The sequence below is a fragment of the Austrofundulus limnaeus genome, unplaced genomic scaffold (assembly GCF_001266775.1).
Source record: "Austrofundulus limnaeus strain Quisiro unplaced genomic scaffold, Austrofundulus_limnaeus-1.0 Scaffold399, whole genome shotgun sequence".
Taxonomy (NCBI): Eukaryota; Metazoa; Chordata; class Actinopteri; order Cyprinodontiformes; family Rivulidae; genus Austrofundulus; species Austrofundulus limnaeus.
Genome location: NW_013952801.1, coordinates 373,634 through 388,619, shown reverse-complemented (window position 1 = coordinate 388,619; position 14,986 = coordinate 373,634). Strand labels below are relative to the sequence as shown.

Sequence of the window (14,986 nt, the reverse complement as noted above, 5' to 3'; positions counted from 1 at the left end):
TGTAAAAATATATTTTTAAAAAGTATTTTTACAGTCTTTATTTTACAGTTAAAATACATGTTTATCAAATAAAGTCTAATGTTACAACTAATCCTGGATCCCTTTAATAATCTTAGTTTAGTTGTTTTTCTTGCACACACCTGCTTGGCCAGAGAGCAGGCCTGCTCAGGTGAGTTGAGGATTTCGTAGAAGAAGACAGAGAAGTTGAGGGCCAGGCCCAGCCGGATGGGGTGTGTCGGCTGCATGTCCTTCTTGCTGATGTCGAAGGCGTCCTGGTAGGCCTGCTGAGAGTGCTCTACCGTCTCTGTAAAGACACAACAAGTCCCAGAGTCACTGTGTGTCGCTGCGGGACAGACTCTCTGAATCAACACAACTTTAACACAACATTAACAACACATTTCATCCAAATCAAGCTCGACTAAAAACAGTTAACTGTGATTCTTTAAATACATCCAGGGCCGCAAAATCCCAGGATTCTTTAGAAGTTGGAAACTTATAAACTAAAGGTTGTGTCTTCATGAATTTGAAATATAGAAATGAAAAACCATTAATTTTGACTGAAACAAGCAAACTGAAGTGCTGTAGAGTGAAATGAATGAGAACCACGCCCTAATAAATGCTGGACGTGTCACCTGGACGAGCAGAGACAGGTAGAGACAAGAACACATTAGCTTCAGAGTTTACACTTCGCTGAACGAACTTTACTGAAGTTAATGTTATGAAGAGAAAATGACAAGAAAAACATTTTGTTCAGAGTTGTGTGAATAAAACGGACATTTTCAATAATAAAACATTAAATATTAAATATTGTGAATCAAATAAATGAAGAAATGCAACAATAATGAAAAGCTGTGTGGTGATGTCATCGGTTCACAATCATTCACACAATTCAGATCAGCTTTTATTTCGGCACTTTCTGCAATTTTTGTGCCATTTCAACAAATCATTTCTCAAAACGTTCATCTTCAGGACATTTCAGCTACTTAAACTTTTTCAGCCACATTTTTCCCACGGACTATTTCGCAGATACGTTTAGCTCCGCCCACCGGAGGCGGCGCGCAGTGGTTTGTGGGATTGTTTGGGGACAAACAAAAGAAAAGTAAATGATGGAACAGGTTATAAAAGTTTAAAGTTTGGACTGTTACGCATTTTAAAATGTTTAATTTGGTTCGTGAGGAACCACCTTCTAATAAAAAAGAAACTCGTGCACAACGTTTACCTGCTCAAATGTTGGGATTATTGCCTAAAATAGCAACCTGGAAATGCAAAATAGAGGTAAGGTTATAATGCTGTGAAATATTTTCACTCTTAATATGATGTAGTAATTATATACACGTATTTTTGTTTTAACAGTGGTAAATGCATTTGTTATTGTGATCTGTAGCTTTCTGTATTGTGTATATTATTGTTAAATAAACTGTACACCATTATGTGGTCAAGTTTTTTAGATAGTCCATACCTATATTTGTAATATTAAGTGGTCAAAATGATCTGTAGTCAGGACACGTCAACAAAGATCTACTAGACCGAATGGTGACAATCGTGTGTTTTCATTATTCTAAATAAATAAACTTGTTGTCATGTATCTGTGATCATTATTGCACAGGTAAAACACAGCACACCGCCCGTTTTCAGTCATTTAATTCACACACCGGCACCGGATGGCCCCAAACTGGACCATGATGCTTTGCGCTAGGCAAGGATGGCGGTATAGGTAATAGTCCATTGAAAATAAATGGAGCTGTTTTCAACATCCTCATTATTCTTCAAAACGTTTCTAAACCTTTACAGAACCTTTTGTTTTTGTTCTGCTCTTTTAACTGCCTTGTGCTAATTTTAGCTACTTTCTTTTGCTAATTTTAGCTTTTTTATGCTATTACAGCTAGAAATCCACATTTTGTATTTTCTACTTTTCTGTGCTTCTATCTGCTACATGCAGCTATTTGCTGCAATTTTAGCTAATGTTTTGCTGTTATTAGCTAAAGTTAGCTTTTTTGAGCTAAATACATATTTTGGTAGCCATTATACAACTTGTTTCTGCGAAGTTCATCGAACTTAGTCTAATTCTAATTAAACTTCCAGCTACATTTTAGCTGTTTTACTGCAAACTGCGGCTGTTTTAGCTGTTTTACAAATGATCATTTTTTGTACTTTTATGCTTTCTTTCTGTTAATTTTAAATTTAAATCTGTAAGGTTCACCAAAGGGGAAATAAACATTTCCACTTGTCTTTGACTCTGGTTTAAAAAGACCTTTCTCAAAAGAGACATTTTATTTTCTTTAATGAACAAAATGTGAATAATGTTATTTATATCTTTGATTTATACTTTAACTACAAGTTAATATTATTTTATAAATCAAAAGTTACATAATGAAATGAGTAACAATTAATCTTTTACATTATAATTAAGAAAAAGAAATCTAAATCACTTTCACCTTCTGGGTGCTAACTTCAACTCGTGGCTGCTAGCTTTAGCTTATTTTTATGCTAACTGTAGCTTTTTTCTGCTATTTCAGCTGTAATTCTGCTCCTTTCAGCTAATTGCTTCTTTTCTGTGCTTCTATCAACTTCTTTCTGCAAACGTAAGAATTTTATGCTTCTTTCACATTTCCTTTGAACTTGCATTAGGCTTTAGCTTTTAGCGTTAGCTTTCAGCAAACATCATTTTAGTTTAAATTTGAAGTTTGGGTCAAACTTAGACAAAACTAAATGCTTATATGTTTGTTTGGATCTGATGATGTTTGTTTAAATATCCGTGGATTCCAGTGGACAGGTTAGATTTCCCATAATTCCTTTCCTGCCTCTCTCTGCAGCACTGCTCACAACTTCGCTCGGAGCGAGTGCATCATCCGGTCACCATGGCGATGAGATGACTGATAACCTTGGCAACAGTGGCCGTCTGTAACGTCTCCTGGCAACACTGAGTGAGGCGGCAGAAGCTTCAGTAAAACGAGATGGATCCATCATTTCTGCAGTGGAGCTGTTTTTATGAATGTTTCCTCAGGGACTCAGTTAAATCTCCTCATGTTATTAAACTTTTCTATGGTTCAACATTTAAAAAAACATTCTAACTGATGCGTGAAAGGTTTATCTGGGTTAATTAAAGCTCTGGTGCCATCACTGTGACAGAGCACTGATCTAAAACACTTCCACGTGGTTTTAGAGGCTTTAATTCTCAGGTTTTTCCTCAGAAACTCGATTCTTATTTAGGGGTCGACCGATACATCGGCCGGACGATATTTTTGGCCGATATTTGCCTTTTTTCCTTGTATCGGTCGATATGTCCGTCCATTCAGCCGATCCGTTCTTTGGGTCACACGAGCACATGTTGTTGCCCCCTCCCTCGGGGAGAGAGCAGCAGCTAATGTTGTGAGACAGAGTGCAACAACAACAACAACAACAACAAGGGTGAGTTATGAACTTTTAACGTGTTTTAACTCTTTAATTTAGCTGTTTCTGCCCTCTGTGTCGGAGCATGAGGGGAGAGAGAACAGCTGTGTTTACGTTTCACTTCAATTTTTTTTTAAGATGATGAAAATCAGTCGTAGAGAATTTCAATCCCCAAAAAAACATTCAAGGACTTTCAAGGACAAGTGTAAGTTTTGGCTGTTTTCACAACCTTTCCAGGGCCTTCAAATATTTTTTTTCAAATTCACAAACTTTCAAGGATTTCAAGGACCTGTGGGAACCCTAATAAATGTTTTTGTTTGTTTTGTTTTAAACTGAGACCCGTGTAACATTTGTTATCATATCATTCTTATTTTGATCATGTTAATGGAGGAAGAAAAAGCGGTATCAGCTTCAAGAATCGGCCAAAAAATATCGGCTGCACGTATCGGCGTATCGGTTAGACTGATGTCATAAAAAAAAAACAAACAAAAAAAAAAAAAAAACCGGTATCGGTCTTCAGAAACCTGTATCGGTCGATCTCTACTCTTATTTACATTAAATCACAGGTTGGAGCGACGAGGAAAAGATGCTGAGGAAGCATTTTCTTAAAATCTCATTTTATCTTCTGTAAGTCAACCTGAAACATCGCAGGTTTTTAAACCAGTTTTCAACACTCACCCTTCTTCTTGTCGCCGGTGGCCACCTCCGACAGGTATCTGAAGTAGTCTCCTTTCATTTTGAGGTAGAACACCTTGCTCTCTGCCTGAGACGCGTTGGGAATGAGGAATTTGTCGAGCAGGCTCTGAAACAGACAGACAGCAGGGTTTTTACAGGTTCCTACAGTTTAAAGCAAGTTAAATTTAAAACTTTTTAATGTCAAGTGAAATTAAATTTAAGACCAATTTCATAAGAAACAAATGACAAAAATTTTGCTAATAGAACAATTGTTTTAATCCATATCGAACTGTATTTTTTTTTTTATTAAATATAGCTAAAACATTCTTAGTCAGTTTAACGACCCAAAATTTGTAGTTTTAGGACCCACAGTGGGGTCTTAATCCCAATTTGCTGTAGATGAAAACTTGAAGTGCCTGTGACATCAGCATTTGTAAGAAAAGTTATCGCTTTTTTGGAAAGACATTATTTACAAATTACAAAACAAATTTCACATTGCTCACACGGACAGTTGTTGAGATATTTGCGTGTGAAATAACAGGAAGTGATGTCACAGGGGAATGTCTGCATGTGAATATTTAAAAAAATTAATGTTACCAATTATTTTATTATACGAGATGCATCACAGTCATCCTATTTACAATGTGGTAACATTTTTAAGACGTCTGAAAGATTGATTTAAGACATTTTAAGGCTAATTAAGGCCTTATTTTTGGATCGATGAATTCAATGACTTTTAAGACTTTTTAAGGATCTGCAGGATCCCTGTTTTAAATGCAGGACGGCTGGTTTTGAACCATCAATCATCAAGTGTCGGATGCAGAATTTACTGAATGAAAAAGGTGTAAGAAGACGTTTGCAGAAAGGGGAACGTGCAGTCTGCAGGTTCTTCTTGCTGCCACTGCAGAGCTCACACAGGGTTTCATCCAGATCATGTGATCACATCTGACTCCTTACATTCAGACCTCAGGCAATGACTAAATAAAGTCAATTATTTAGGATTTGTAGGCTCCTTTGTTGAAGCTCCATGTGTCACGTGGCTGCATGGAGCCTCCCTCCCCCTCCTGCTGCTTCTTTAAGGACAGCGTGTCTCCACCCATCCTCTCCTCCTTCATTCCTGCAGCACCACATCACCACTGAGGCTTGAAGACGCTCTGACCTTGAAGATATTATTAGACGTGTGCTCACGCGCCGAAAAACTCCGAGTCTAGCCTGACCTTGAGCAAATTCTGTCCTCTCCTCTCGCCGGGACACGTGGGTGAGAGAGGCAGCTGCTGGTGGAGAGAGCACGTCCATCGTGTTTAAAAGAAAATAAATTTAAAAAAGAGCAGGGGAGCATGTTTCACAAGTCTTTAAAGGCTCGCGTTGGAGCGGCGGAGTCACAGCAGGTTCACGCACTTTAATCCTGGAACTAAAGGCCAGGCGGCAGCAGCGTTTCATAAAACTACACCTCATCTTTAAGAAGCCTGTGTGGGTGTGTGTTAGCAAAATATCCCACTGAATGGAGTTTACTGAGCAATACTGAGCAACAAACTGACGTGGTTGTAGCTGCAAGTCAACACGTAGGCCAACATCCACGTCACACTTGTCAAACTGAAGGCCCGTGGGTCAAATGTGGCCCACGGGTGTTTCCCGCCTGCCCCGCCAAAAAAAATTTTTTTTTTACTAAAGATATTGTTTCTTATATCAGGGGTTCTCAAACCATTTGGGTCTGGGGACCCCTTACAAGAGCGAAAAAACCTCAGGGACCCCCTCATCAACCCCGTGCTGTTTTAAAAGATAATTTGTCATTTCAACCCCGAAACGTTTGTTTTATTAGTTCATTGTTCTCCATTTTTAAAAATGAAAAACCAAATTAATTTAGTGACATTTTTTGAGGACCATCAAGATACCTCTTGCAGACCCCTGGTGGTCCTGTAGCCTCGGTTTGAGAACCCCATCTTATAATGATAAACTTTAAATTTATGATTAAATACAACAAAATAAATTTAAAAAGGTGAAAGATAATACTTGTCCTCCCCAGAGATGTTGGCTTTAAGTAACTAAACAATTTAGTTAGACAGGACGGTAATAATGTCTTAATAAGCTGCTTTAAAGTCAGCATCGACCATAAACTACACCTCCCATAATGCATCTGTGTCAGAAAGTGGGAGAGTTCAGAAGTCAACATGGCAGCTACTCACTCTTTTATTTTGAAAGGGGCAATATCATGTAAAATCAACTTTTTTGAGTTTTATATCATGTTATAATGTTATACTCTTATAAAAACATGTCCAAAGTCTTGCTCTGACTCATTCATCATGTTTGAGAAATCCTGCAGTGTTTTTATGAAGCCATGCTGAGGAGCAAAACAACAGGTGGGGACCAGAAACACCCCTGGGACGTGTCTTTAAGCCGAGCTGCCTCATGGCAGAGCACACCCCCTCTCCACACACCCCGCCCATGTCTCCTGCAGGCTTTCAGGTGAAAGTGAAACCTAACTGTCTGCTGAGCTCTCAACATTAGTTCTCACTCAGTGAAGCTCTTTTCAGATTAAAAAACACCTTTGAGGAAATGTACTTTCAGAGGCCAAGTAAACTGAATCATGGCAGCCCCCCACCCACACTGAAATGGGAGAGACAGAAGCGGAAGGTGGTTCTTAAAGAGACAGAGGCCAATTTCAAGGCGTTTAGAAGAGGAAGTGATGAGAAGATAAGTTTATTTTCTATTTAAACATAAAAACAGCATTTTAATAACAGCTAAAGGTGACATAGATACTTTATTATGGTATAGCATTTAAATATATGCCTGAGAAACACATAATTTGGTCTCTTTAATAGTATTACTCTATTAGTTACTTCAGATTTAGTCAGTTGTACATGTAGTACTTTTCAGTATTTATAAGAGGAAGAGTTAAAATGCTGTTTAGTCAAAGTTAAACATAAAACAGTAATTACAACTGGCCCTTTGAGGGCCTCCAGAACGCTCATGTGACCCTCGGTGAAAATGAGTTTGACAGCCCTGATCTAAGTCATTAATTGAACTTAATGTTTAGCATCATAATGCAGCTATAATTAAAAAAAATCTACAAGCATGGAAGCAATTCTTAAAAGTGCAACAGTGATTTACTCCAGCTCAGGCTCTGTGTGCACCTGTAGCAGGACACCCACACAAATCCATGATTTTAATTATACAGAAGCCCACCTATGCCCTGGGGGTGCAGGGAGGTTTCACAGCATGTCATCCCACCACTCGTACATTATTTCGTCTCGCAGACAAATAAAGAAATAAAAGAAAGAAAAACACGAATCGGAAAAGTGAAAACCTGAGAGGAAAATTAAAACCGGCTCGACACCGTTCCCGTTTGTACAAACGCAGTCACGTGGGCCCCTCCCCTCCCCTCCCGCTCCCTGCCCACCCGTCACCGCTCGTGTCCGTACCAGCACGTCGTTGCAGATTTCTTCGAGTTCAGACTCGATCTTCACGCGGTATTCACGGGCCATCTGCTGTTTCTTCTCGTTGCCCTCCGTCTTCTGCTCGATGCTGGAGGTGACACGCCAGGACGAACGGCGAGCGCCCACCTGAAGACAGGAGGTAAAATATATGCATACTTTAAAAAAAAGGATCAGACTGAAGTGGAAACAGTCTCAACTAAAACACTTGAGGATGATTTGTGTGGGTTTTCTTCTACCTTTGAGATTTAAACCAGTATTACCTGGCAGAGGTGAAAATGGGTTTTTATTATTTCAGGAAAGAGACTTCCAGTCACAGACTGCAGCATCATAAAGTACAGAGTGACACTTCTGTGATAAACAGCAGCAGAGCAGGAAAATCTGAGTCTCTCTTACATAATATGGGCTTCAAAAGGACCGACTGGAAAAACTCAAAAATAATCCAGACGGCTCGTTCTGTCTTGTTGCATCCAGCCTGCACAGTAAACACTCCTCCTGTAAATCTCAGCAGCTGTTCCAGAACAAACAGGTCATACAAAAAATAAACACTTTTCTCAGGGTTCCTACAGTTTAAAGCAAGTTAAATTTAACACTTTTTAATGCCAAGTGAAATTAAATTGAAGACCAACTTCATAATAAAACACAAATGATAAAAAATAATAAAAACTGTGGCAGAAACTCATGAATCAAAGTATTTTCGGTTTAAGTATTCAAATATTGCTAATAGACCAGTTTTTATCCATATCGAACTATAGCCAGGGTTCCCACACCTCGGTCAACATCAAATTCAAGGACCTTTCAAGAACTTTCCAGTACCAATTTCCTCGAATTAAAGAACCACGCGCGACCACAATTACCTACTGCTACCGCAGAATGCTACCAATAAACAGGTTTAACATGTAAATTCAATGAAAAACTGAACATAGAAGTTGTTGAATCAGAAACAATGATGTCAGTTTACTGTAATCCTGAGTTATCCACCACAACCAATCTGTTTTTTTATTTAATTTTATAATAATTCTTTTAAAAGATGATGAAAATCAGTTGTGTGAATAGAGAATTTCAATCCTCAAAAATCATTGAAGGATTTTCAAGGACAAATGTAATTTTAGGCTGTTTTCACAAACTTTTCAGAGCCTTGAAATAATTTTTTTCTAATTCACAAACTTTCAAGGATTTCAAGGACTAGTGGGAACCCTGTATAGCACAAACCTTAGCAGTCAGATTTAAACTTAAATTATTGTATTTATTCGTGTATAATACGATCTCATGTATAACACGACCTAGCTTTTTTTGAGCTTAAAAAGTATAAAAAATTTAATCCTCAAACTACCTCCAATCTCATCCAGACTTGAAGATTTTTCAGCCTTTGCAGTCTTATTTTATTTTAACAACATATGTACTAAAAGGTATTTTGAATCAGCTGTAGCAGCATCATATGAATTCTGGCATTTTACACATAGTCCACCAGGAGGCGCCAACACAAAAGTCAGAGACTTCACATGAGATTTGGACCATCTTGTGGGGGAAAAGCAGATTACTTCCTAGTCACGAGCGCCCCCTCTGGTGGGGAAACCTTTTTTTTCCAGGGATACAAACTTTTTCAGAACACCGGTAGACGGCAGCCATTACAGACGAACATGTGTTTGTTGTTGTTCGAGGAGCGGCTCGGTCACACACTAATGTCATTAGTTTGTTATTACTAAGGTGCAGGACTGCTTTTCCCCCCTTTTTTCCCCACATCATGTCGCCTGCTTGGATCTGTTATTATCTCGCTCTGAATCACGGAGGAGTGTCAGAGGTGAACTCCTTTCAACTGCTTTTTTCAACGTGGTCTCATTTCCGGACTGAATGAAGCCGATATTTCAATACATAATTTACCCGAGCATAATTCTACCCTCCAACTTTATGGATGATTTTATGGGTTTAATTTTACGTATTATACTTGAATAAATATGGTAATTTCAGGAACTCCTCTAACAACCCAAATTTTTGAGTTTTAGGACCCACAGTGGGGTCTTAACCCCAATTTGCTGTAGATGAAACTTTAAAGTGCCTGTGACATCAGCGTTTTGTAAAAAAGTGATGCATTTTTATAAAGACATTAACATATTACAAAACTAATTTCACATTGTTCAGATGAAATATTGAGATATTTGTGTGTGAAATAACAGGAAATGATGTCAAAGGGGAATGTTTGCATGTGAATATTTAAATAATTCTTACCATTTATTTTAATATTTGAGATGAATTACAGTCATCCTACGTACAACGTGTTAACACTTTTAAGACTTCTGAAAGACTGATTTAAGACATCTGAAAGCTAATTAAGGCCTTATTTTTGGATTGATGAATTCAATGACTTTTAAGACTTTAAGGATCTGCAGGAACCCTGTTTCTACACAAGTCAGAGAAAAATAAGTTTTGTAATCCAGGTGACTGCCAGACCAATGGGGGTTTGTTGTGACGACAAACAGTAGCCCTGTGTTTGAAAGCTGCTGCTCAGGTTTTATTTGATCATTGTGTTGGTTTCTGAGACAGACATGTGGCCCACACTGCTGCACCTTCAGGCCAGCAGAGGAGGCAGCTGCACATGCGTCAGAGAAAAGCCAGCACATCAGAATATCACAGCATCGCGCCTCACACTGCGACGCACACACAGCATTTAAAAAGCATGGAGCTAGGAAGAATAAAACGTGTGCAGGTGACTGAATATGACATTAAAAAAGGGTGTGTCTGCCAGTGTAATTACAGCACCACCCGTGTGAAAAAGGCAGATGAGTCATAAGCAGAAACCACGATTTCAGCCTGGATGTGATGCATGGTTTGTCTTGTTTGATCCTGTCATCGTTTCCTCTGCCAGCAATGTTCTGAAAGCTCAGTTCTCAAAGGATCGCTGCACCCAACGTTACTAAAAAGCTACACAACTCCACATGAGTGTGATTAAATTACATGACTAAATCAGGCCTCATCCATTTGAGAAAAGTAATTTGTACGTTTTATTGATTCAGCCTTTTGTTCATATGGAAATGGTGTTTTAGGAGCTCTAAATGTATTTTTGGAAACCAGGATAAAGACATAAAATAATGGGTTACAGCTAGGGATGCATGATATATTGGCATTAATATCGGTATCGGCCGACATTGGTCATTTTTTTAGAATATTGGTATTGGTCCGATATGCAGTGTTGTATAAAGTGATACTTGAGTAAAAGTATAAGTATCTTACCAAAAGATTACTTTGGTAAAAGTTAAAGTCTCCTTTAGGAATATTACTTGAGTAAAAGTCTTAAAGTATCTAATATATTTTGTACTTAAGTATTAAAAGTCAAAGTAATGATCTAAAATGAGCAGTTAGATTTTCTGTAAGGGCATTTATTAGGAGGCGACCTCCCCAAAAACTGCAGAAATGACTGTTGTATTAAAAGAATGAATGGATGTTAAATTTAGGATGCACTAGTCCAGNATGTCTCTATTTGACAGGAGTTTTACTTTTAAAATGTAAGTGTATTTAATTTATTTATAATGTAAATACAATAAAAATTAAACCAAGATATAGAATAATTACCATTTTAAACAAAGAATTTGAATAATTATCATTTTGATCCGTACATTGGTAATGTGTGACTGGGCCTCGTGCCACTTTATGTTCAATAAATTGGGCCCCAAGGTCAGTTAAGAACCCCTGGCATAAACTACAATAAATAATCCATAACACTTAATTTAGTTTTAATCTGGGAGTTTTTTTTTTTTTATCAAAAATGGTCAAAAAAATTAAATGCCAGATTTTTTTGTGCCAGGTTTATACATTCTGATTCAAAATTAAACAATTTGTTATTTATTAAAACTAAAGAGATACAGCTATGTATAAACTTGACAATATTATAATCCACATCAAATAGTTCTTACTAACACTAAATTTGACAAAATCAATAAATAGCCAGAAGGTGACAAAAATAAGTAATCTGTCAACTGATGTCAACAACTAATATTTAAATTATCTGCTTCATAATTAGGCTGACAACATCTGTTCACAGTTAAATAAGCACCGGCTGAAGTCCTCCAAACCTTTGTGGGAGTTCAGCTCCAGCAAGAATACTGATGACTCAAAGAGTCAGAAAAGTTCAATCATTACCAGCTTTTAAAGGACAACTGGGAAAGAAAATAACTGGTCAGTCCACAAAAAACTGCTGATTTTGCCACAAACATGTTTGAATCCTTTAAGATGTCTTGACCAATGTTGACCTGGAGGCCCTCGTTTTAGGAAATCAGTTTTAATCTGTAAATTTGTGGGAAAAAAAAGAAAGTCACTAAATTAAAATATGAATTTCCTGATGGCACAAAAAGCAAACGATCAACTAATGAACAGGGAGTATGTTAGAAATAATGACTAGGTATGAATAATAGAGACCTCCCAGGCAGGTGAATAAGAGAAGCTGAACAACTAAACTATGTCGTCACTCTTATGAGCTTTTTTTTTTTTTTTTGGTTTTACGGGAAAATTAAAAGCCTCTCAGCTGGAAAACTCCCAAACGTCCACATGGTGCTGATTCAAGAGCTTTAAAAAAAATCAATCATCTATTCACACTGAGTGGAGCTCCATTAGTCTTCAAAAAGACAAAACAGCAAAACCATTAAGCTATGAAATCATTATAAATTCAAACACTCATTTTGTTCATTATTGGAACAAAGTGGGGTAAAAAGGAGAACTTGTCTCTTTGGATTTATCAAAATAATGCATACTATGAAATATTATTTAAATATTTTGAAACTTTATGGATGTAATCACCTCAAAATGGGAAGTACATCATTTTGTACAAAGCATAAGTAAATAATAGGTATTTATGCAAAACAGATGTTTGTCAGTTTTCCTGTAGTTTGAGGCAAGTGACATTTAAGACTTTAATACACTTTATTCCTATTTGAAATTAAATTTAAAACCAACTTCACAATAAACAAATGAAAAATTAAAATCAGTGACAATTTTACCCAAATGTTTATTTTAACATTAAAACAACTAGCTGTGAGAGACAGTGTTGTATAAAGTACCACAAAGTGATACTTGAGTAAAAGGACAAGTATCTTACCAAAAAAATTACTTTGTTTAAAGTTAAAGTCTCCTTTAGGAATATTACTTGAGTAAAAGTCTTAAAAGTATTTGATATTTTTTGTTCGTAAGTATTAAAAGTATAGATTTAAAATGAGCAGTTAGATTTTCTGTAAGGACATTTATTAGGAGGTGACCTCCCCAAAAACTGCAGAAATTACTATATTGTTTTAAAATAGTTAATTTGTTAAATTTAGGTTGCACTAGTACAAACTAATACACTATCAGAGTTTTATATATTTATACTTCTCATTCAACCACAGTTAAATTCACTCTATAGGAGGCTCAGTTTATATGGATAGTTTTTATTTTTTATAATAAGCTGCAATGAAAACAAGCAAAAATGAAATAAAACAACTTTCTACTTCTTGTCTTTTTTAATAATGTAAGGAGTAGAAGTAAAAAGTAGACCGAAAAATTATTACTTAAGTACAGATACCCAAAAATTCTACTAACAAAGTATGTGTACTTAGTTACTTTACAACTCTGCCGATATGTAAACCTGAGCCAATATTAATGTTTGATATTGATTTCCCACTTTTTCTCTTTGTGTTTTGGGAGATGGTTGGTTGAGCAGCATCTGTTTGATCATCATAGTGATATTGACGCTGTGTAACCAGGAATAACTGAAGCAGAACCATGTCAGAGGTCTGGTTGTTTATTTACGGTATCAAAAAAAGACCCAAGTGTGTTTGTGTGTATATGTATAATATAATTTGTGTGATATTGGTAAATATAGGTTATTGGCCATAACAGCAATAATTATATCGGATATCAGCTGAAATTTTCATATCAGTGCATCGCTAGTTACAGCACCACATACAGGCATGCTACACTTACTACAATATTTTGGTTGTTTTTGCAGTTTCCATGTGAATAAATACATTTATAAAAACAACACCCAGTTTGTAAGGACATTTTTAAAAAAATGTCAAATTAGGACTGTTTTGGAAAGACAGCAGTTCCATGTGGAAGTATGCATTATGAACAAAAACATTAACATTCAACTTTAAAATTAGTACCAACTAGCATAAAATAAAAACCTCATTGATCAGTATGAATTAATAAGTGAAGCTTTAGAAGAAATGTATTAAAACATAAGTAAACAGTCACAACACGGTGGTATTCTGAGGGGTACCATACCACGTTCTTATAGGCGACAGAAAGCAGGTTGCGCTCCTCGTTGCTGAGCTCGAGACCCTGCTCCGTCACAGACTTCATGGCAGCCGCCATGTCGTCGTAGCGCTCGGCCTGCTCTGCCAGCTTGGCTTTCTGCACCAGGTCGGTCTTCTCCATGTTTTAGGCTGCGGGACAAAAAGATGGGGACACACAAAAAAAGAAAGAATGGTCAAGAATAAGAATGAGGCATACATATAAGACAAACATAGGTCTTTAGATCTCAAAGGTCTGTGGGGCTTGTTGAGGAGGCAAAAATGTTGGAACGTGAAGGTGAAGTTAATTAAAACTAAAAATCTTTACTGCAAACACACAAATAAAAGAATCTAATCCCAAAAGTTCATCATCAACAGCCAAAAACTTCCACCTGCTCCCTATTATTTCATCCCTGAAGACTTCCTGCTTCCAGATCTGTAGGTTTAAGTAGGCCACCACCTCACTTTCAGCTCCTGCTCTCATCTTTGAGTATAAAGATGTTTCATGTGTTATTAGTAAATTATTTTTAAATAATCTAACTGTATAGCATTTACCACAGAGAAACATGTTCAACTGCACTTAAAAACATTCCAGGATAGAATAAAAAAAATCCATAAGAAGGAAGTTCAGAAGTGCTGAGTTCACATATCCTCAACTACCAGATGACCTCTGACCCTGTAAAAGTAGGAGTGAGCAACTTTCCTCTACGGCAAAATAAACCATATATTCTTAACCTATGGGCCACCTTGAGGGCCTCAAAAGAACAACAGTTTTTAACTTTGGGCTGCAGAGGGCCGTGGGACTGCATTGATTTTTAATAAGGTGCAATACACTTTCTCACCACTAGTAGCAGTAGTGCACCACTCAGATGTTTAACAACTGTTTTAATATGTAGAAGAAGAACCTTAGAAACCTGCCGAGAACAAGTACACTTCGCTGCAGCATGCAGAACAAGTACACTTCGCTGCAGCATGCAGAACGGGGCGGTGACAGACCTTTCCGTCAGTCCCATACCTTATATGGAAATGGGACTATTGCATTCCGGAAATGAAGGGGGCGCTACTGACACTATTTTCTATCGAACACTATCTTTTTTTTTTTGAAAGCTTTATACAAACCACAAGGCAGTATAACAAATACGTATTCGAATGCAAAATAAAGAGGCATAGGTGCAGAACAAATAACTTAAAGAGAAAAAAACAAACAAACAAAAAAAAAACCCTATATATAAA

General features: G+C 37.0%; 1 protein-coding gene across 1 annotated transcript in view; it reads right to left on the bottom strand.

Moving 5' to 3' along the window:
• The window catches only part of ywhaba (tyrosine 3-monooxygenase/tryptophan 5-monooxygenase activation protein, beta polypeptide a), a gene marked incomplete in the record, with an annotated part of 25,932 nt that overhangs the window by 3,299 nt on the left and 7,647 nt on the right, over positions 1-14,986 (bottom strand). The window contains 4 exon segments of the mRNA XM_014023963.1: positions 141-304; positions 4,069-4,192; positions 7,485-7,625; positions 13,746-13,906. Coding sequence (XP_013879417.1) covers positions 141-304; positions 4,069-4,192; positions 7,485-7,625; positions 13,746-13,898 — 582 coding nt within the window.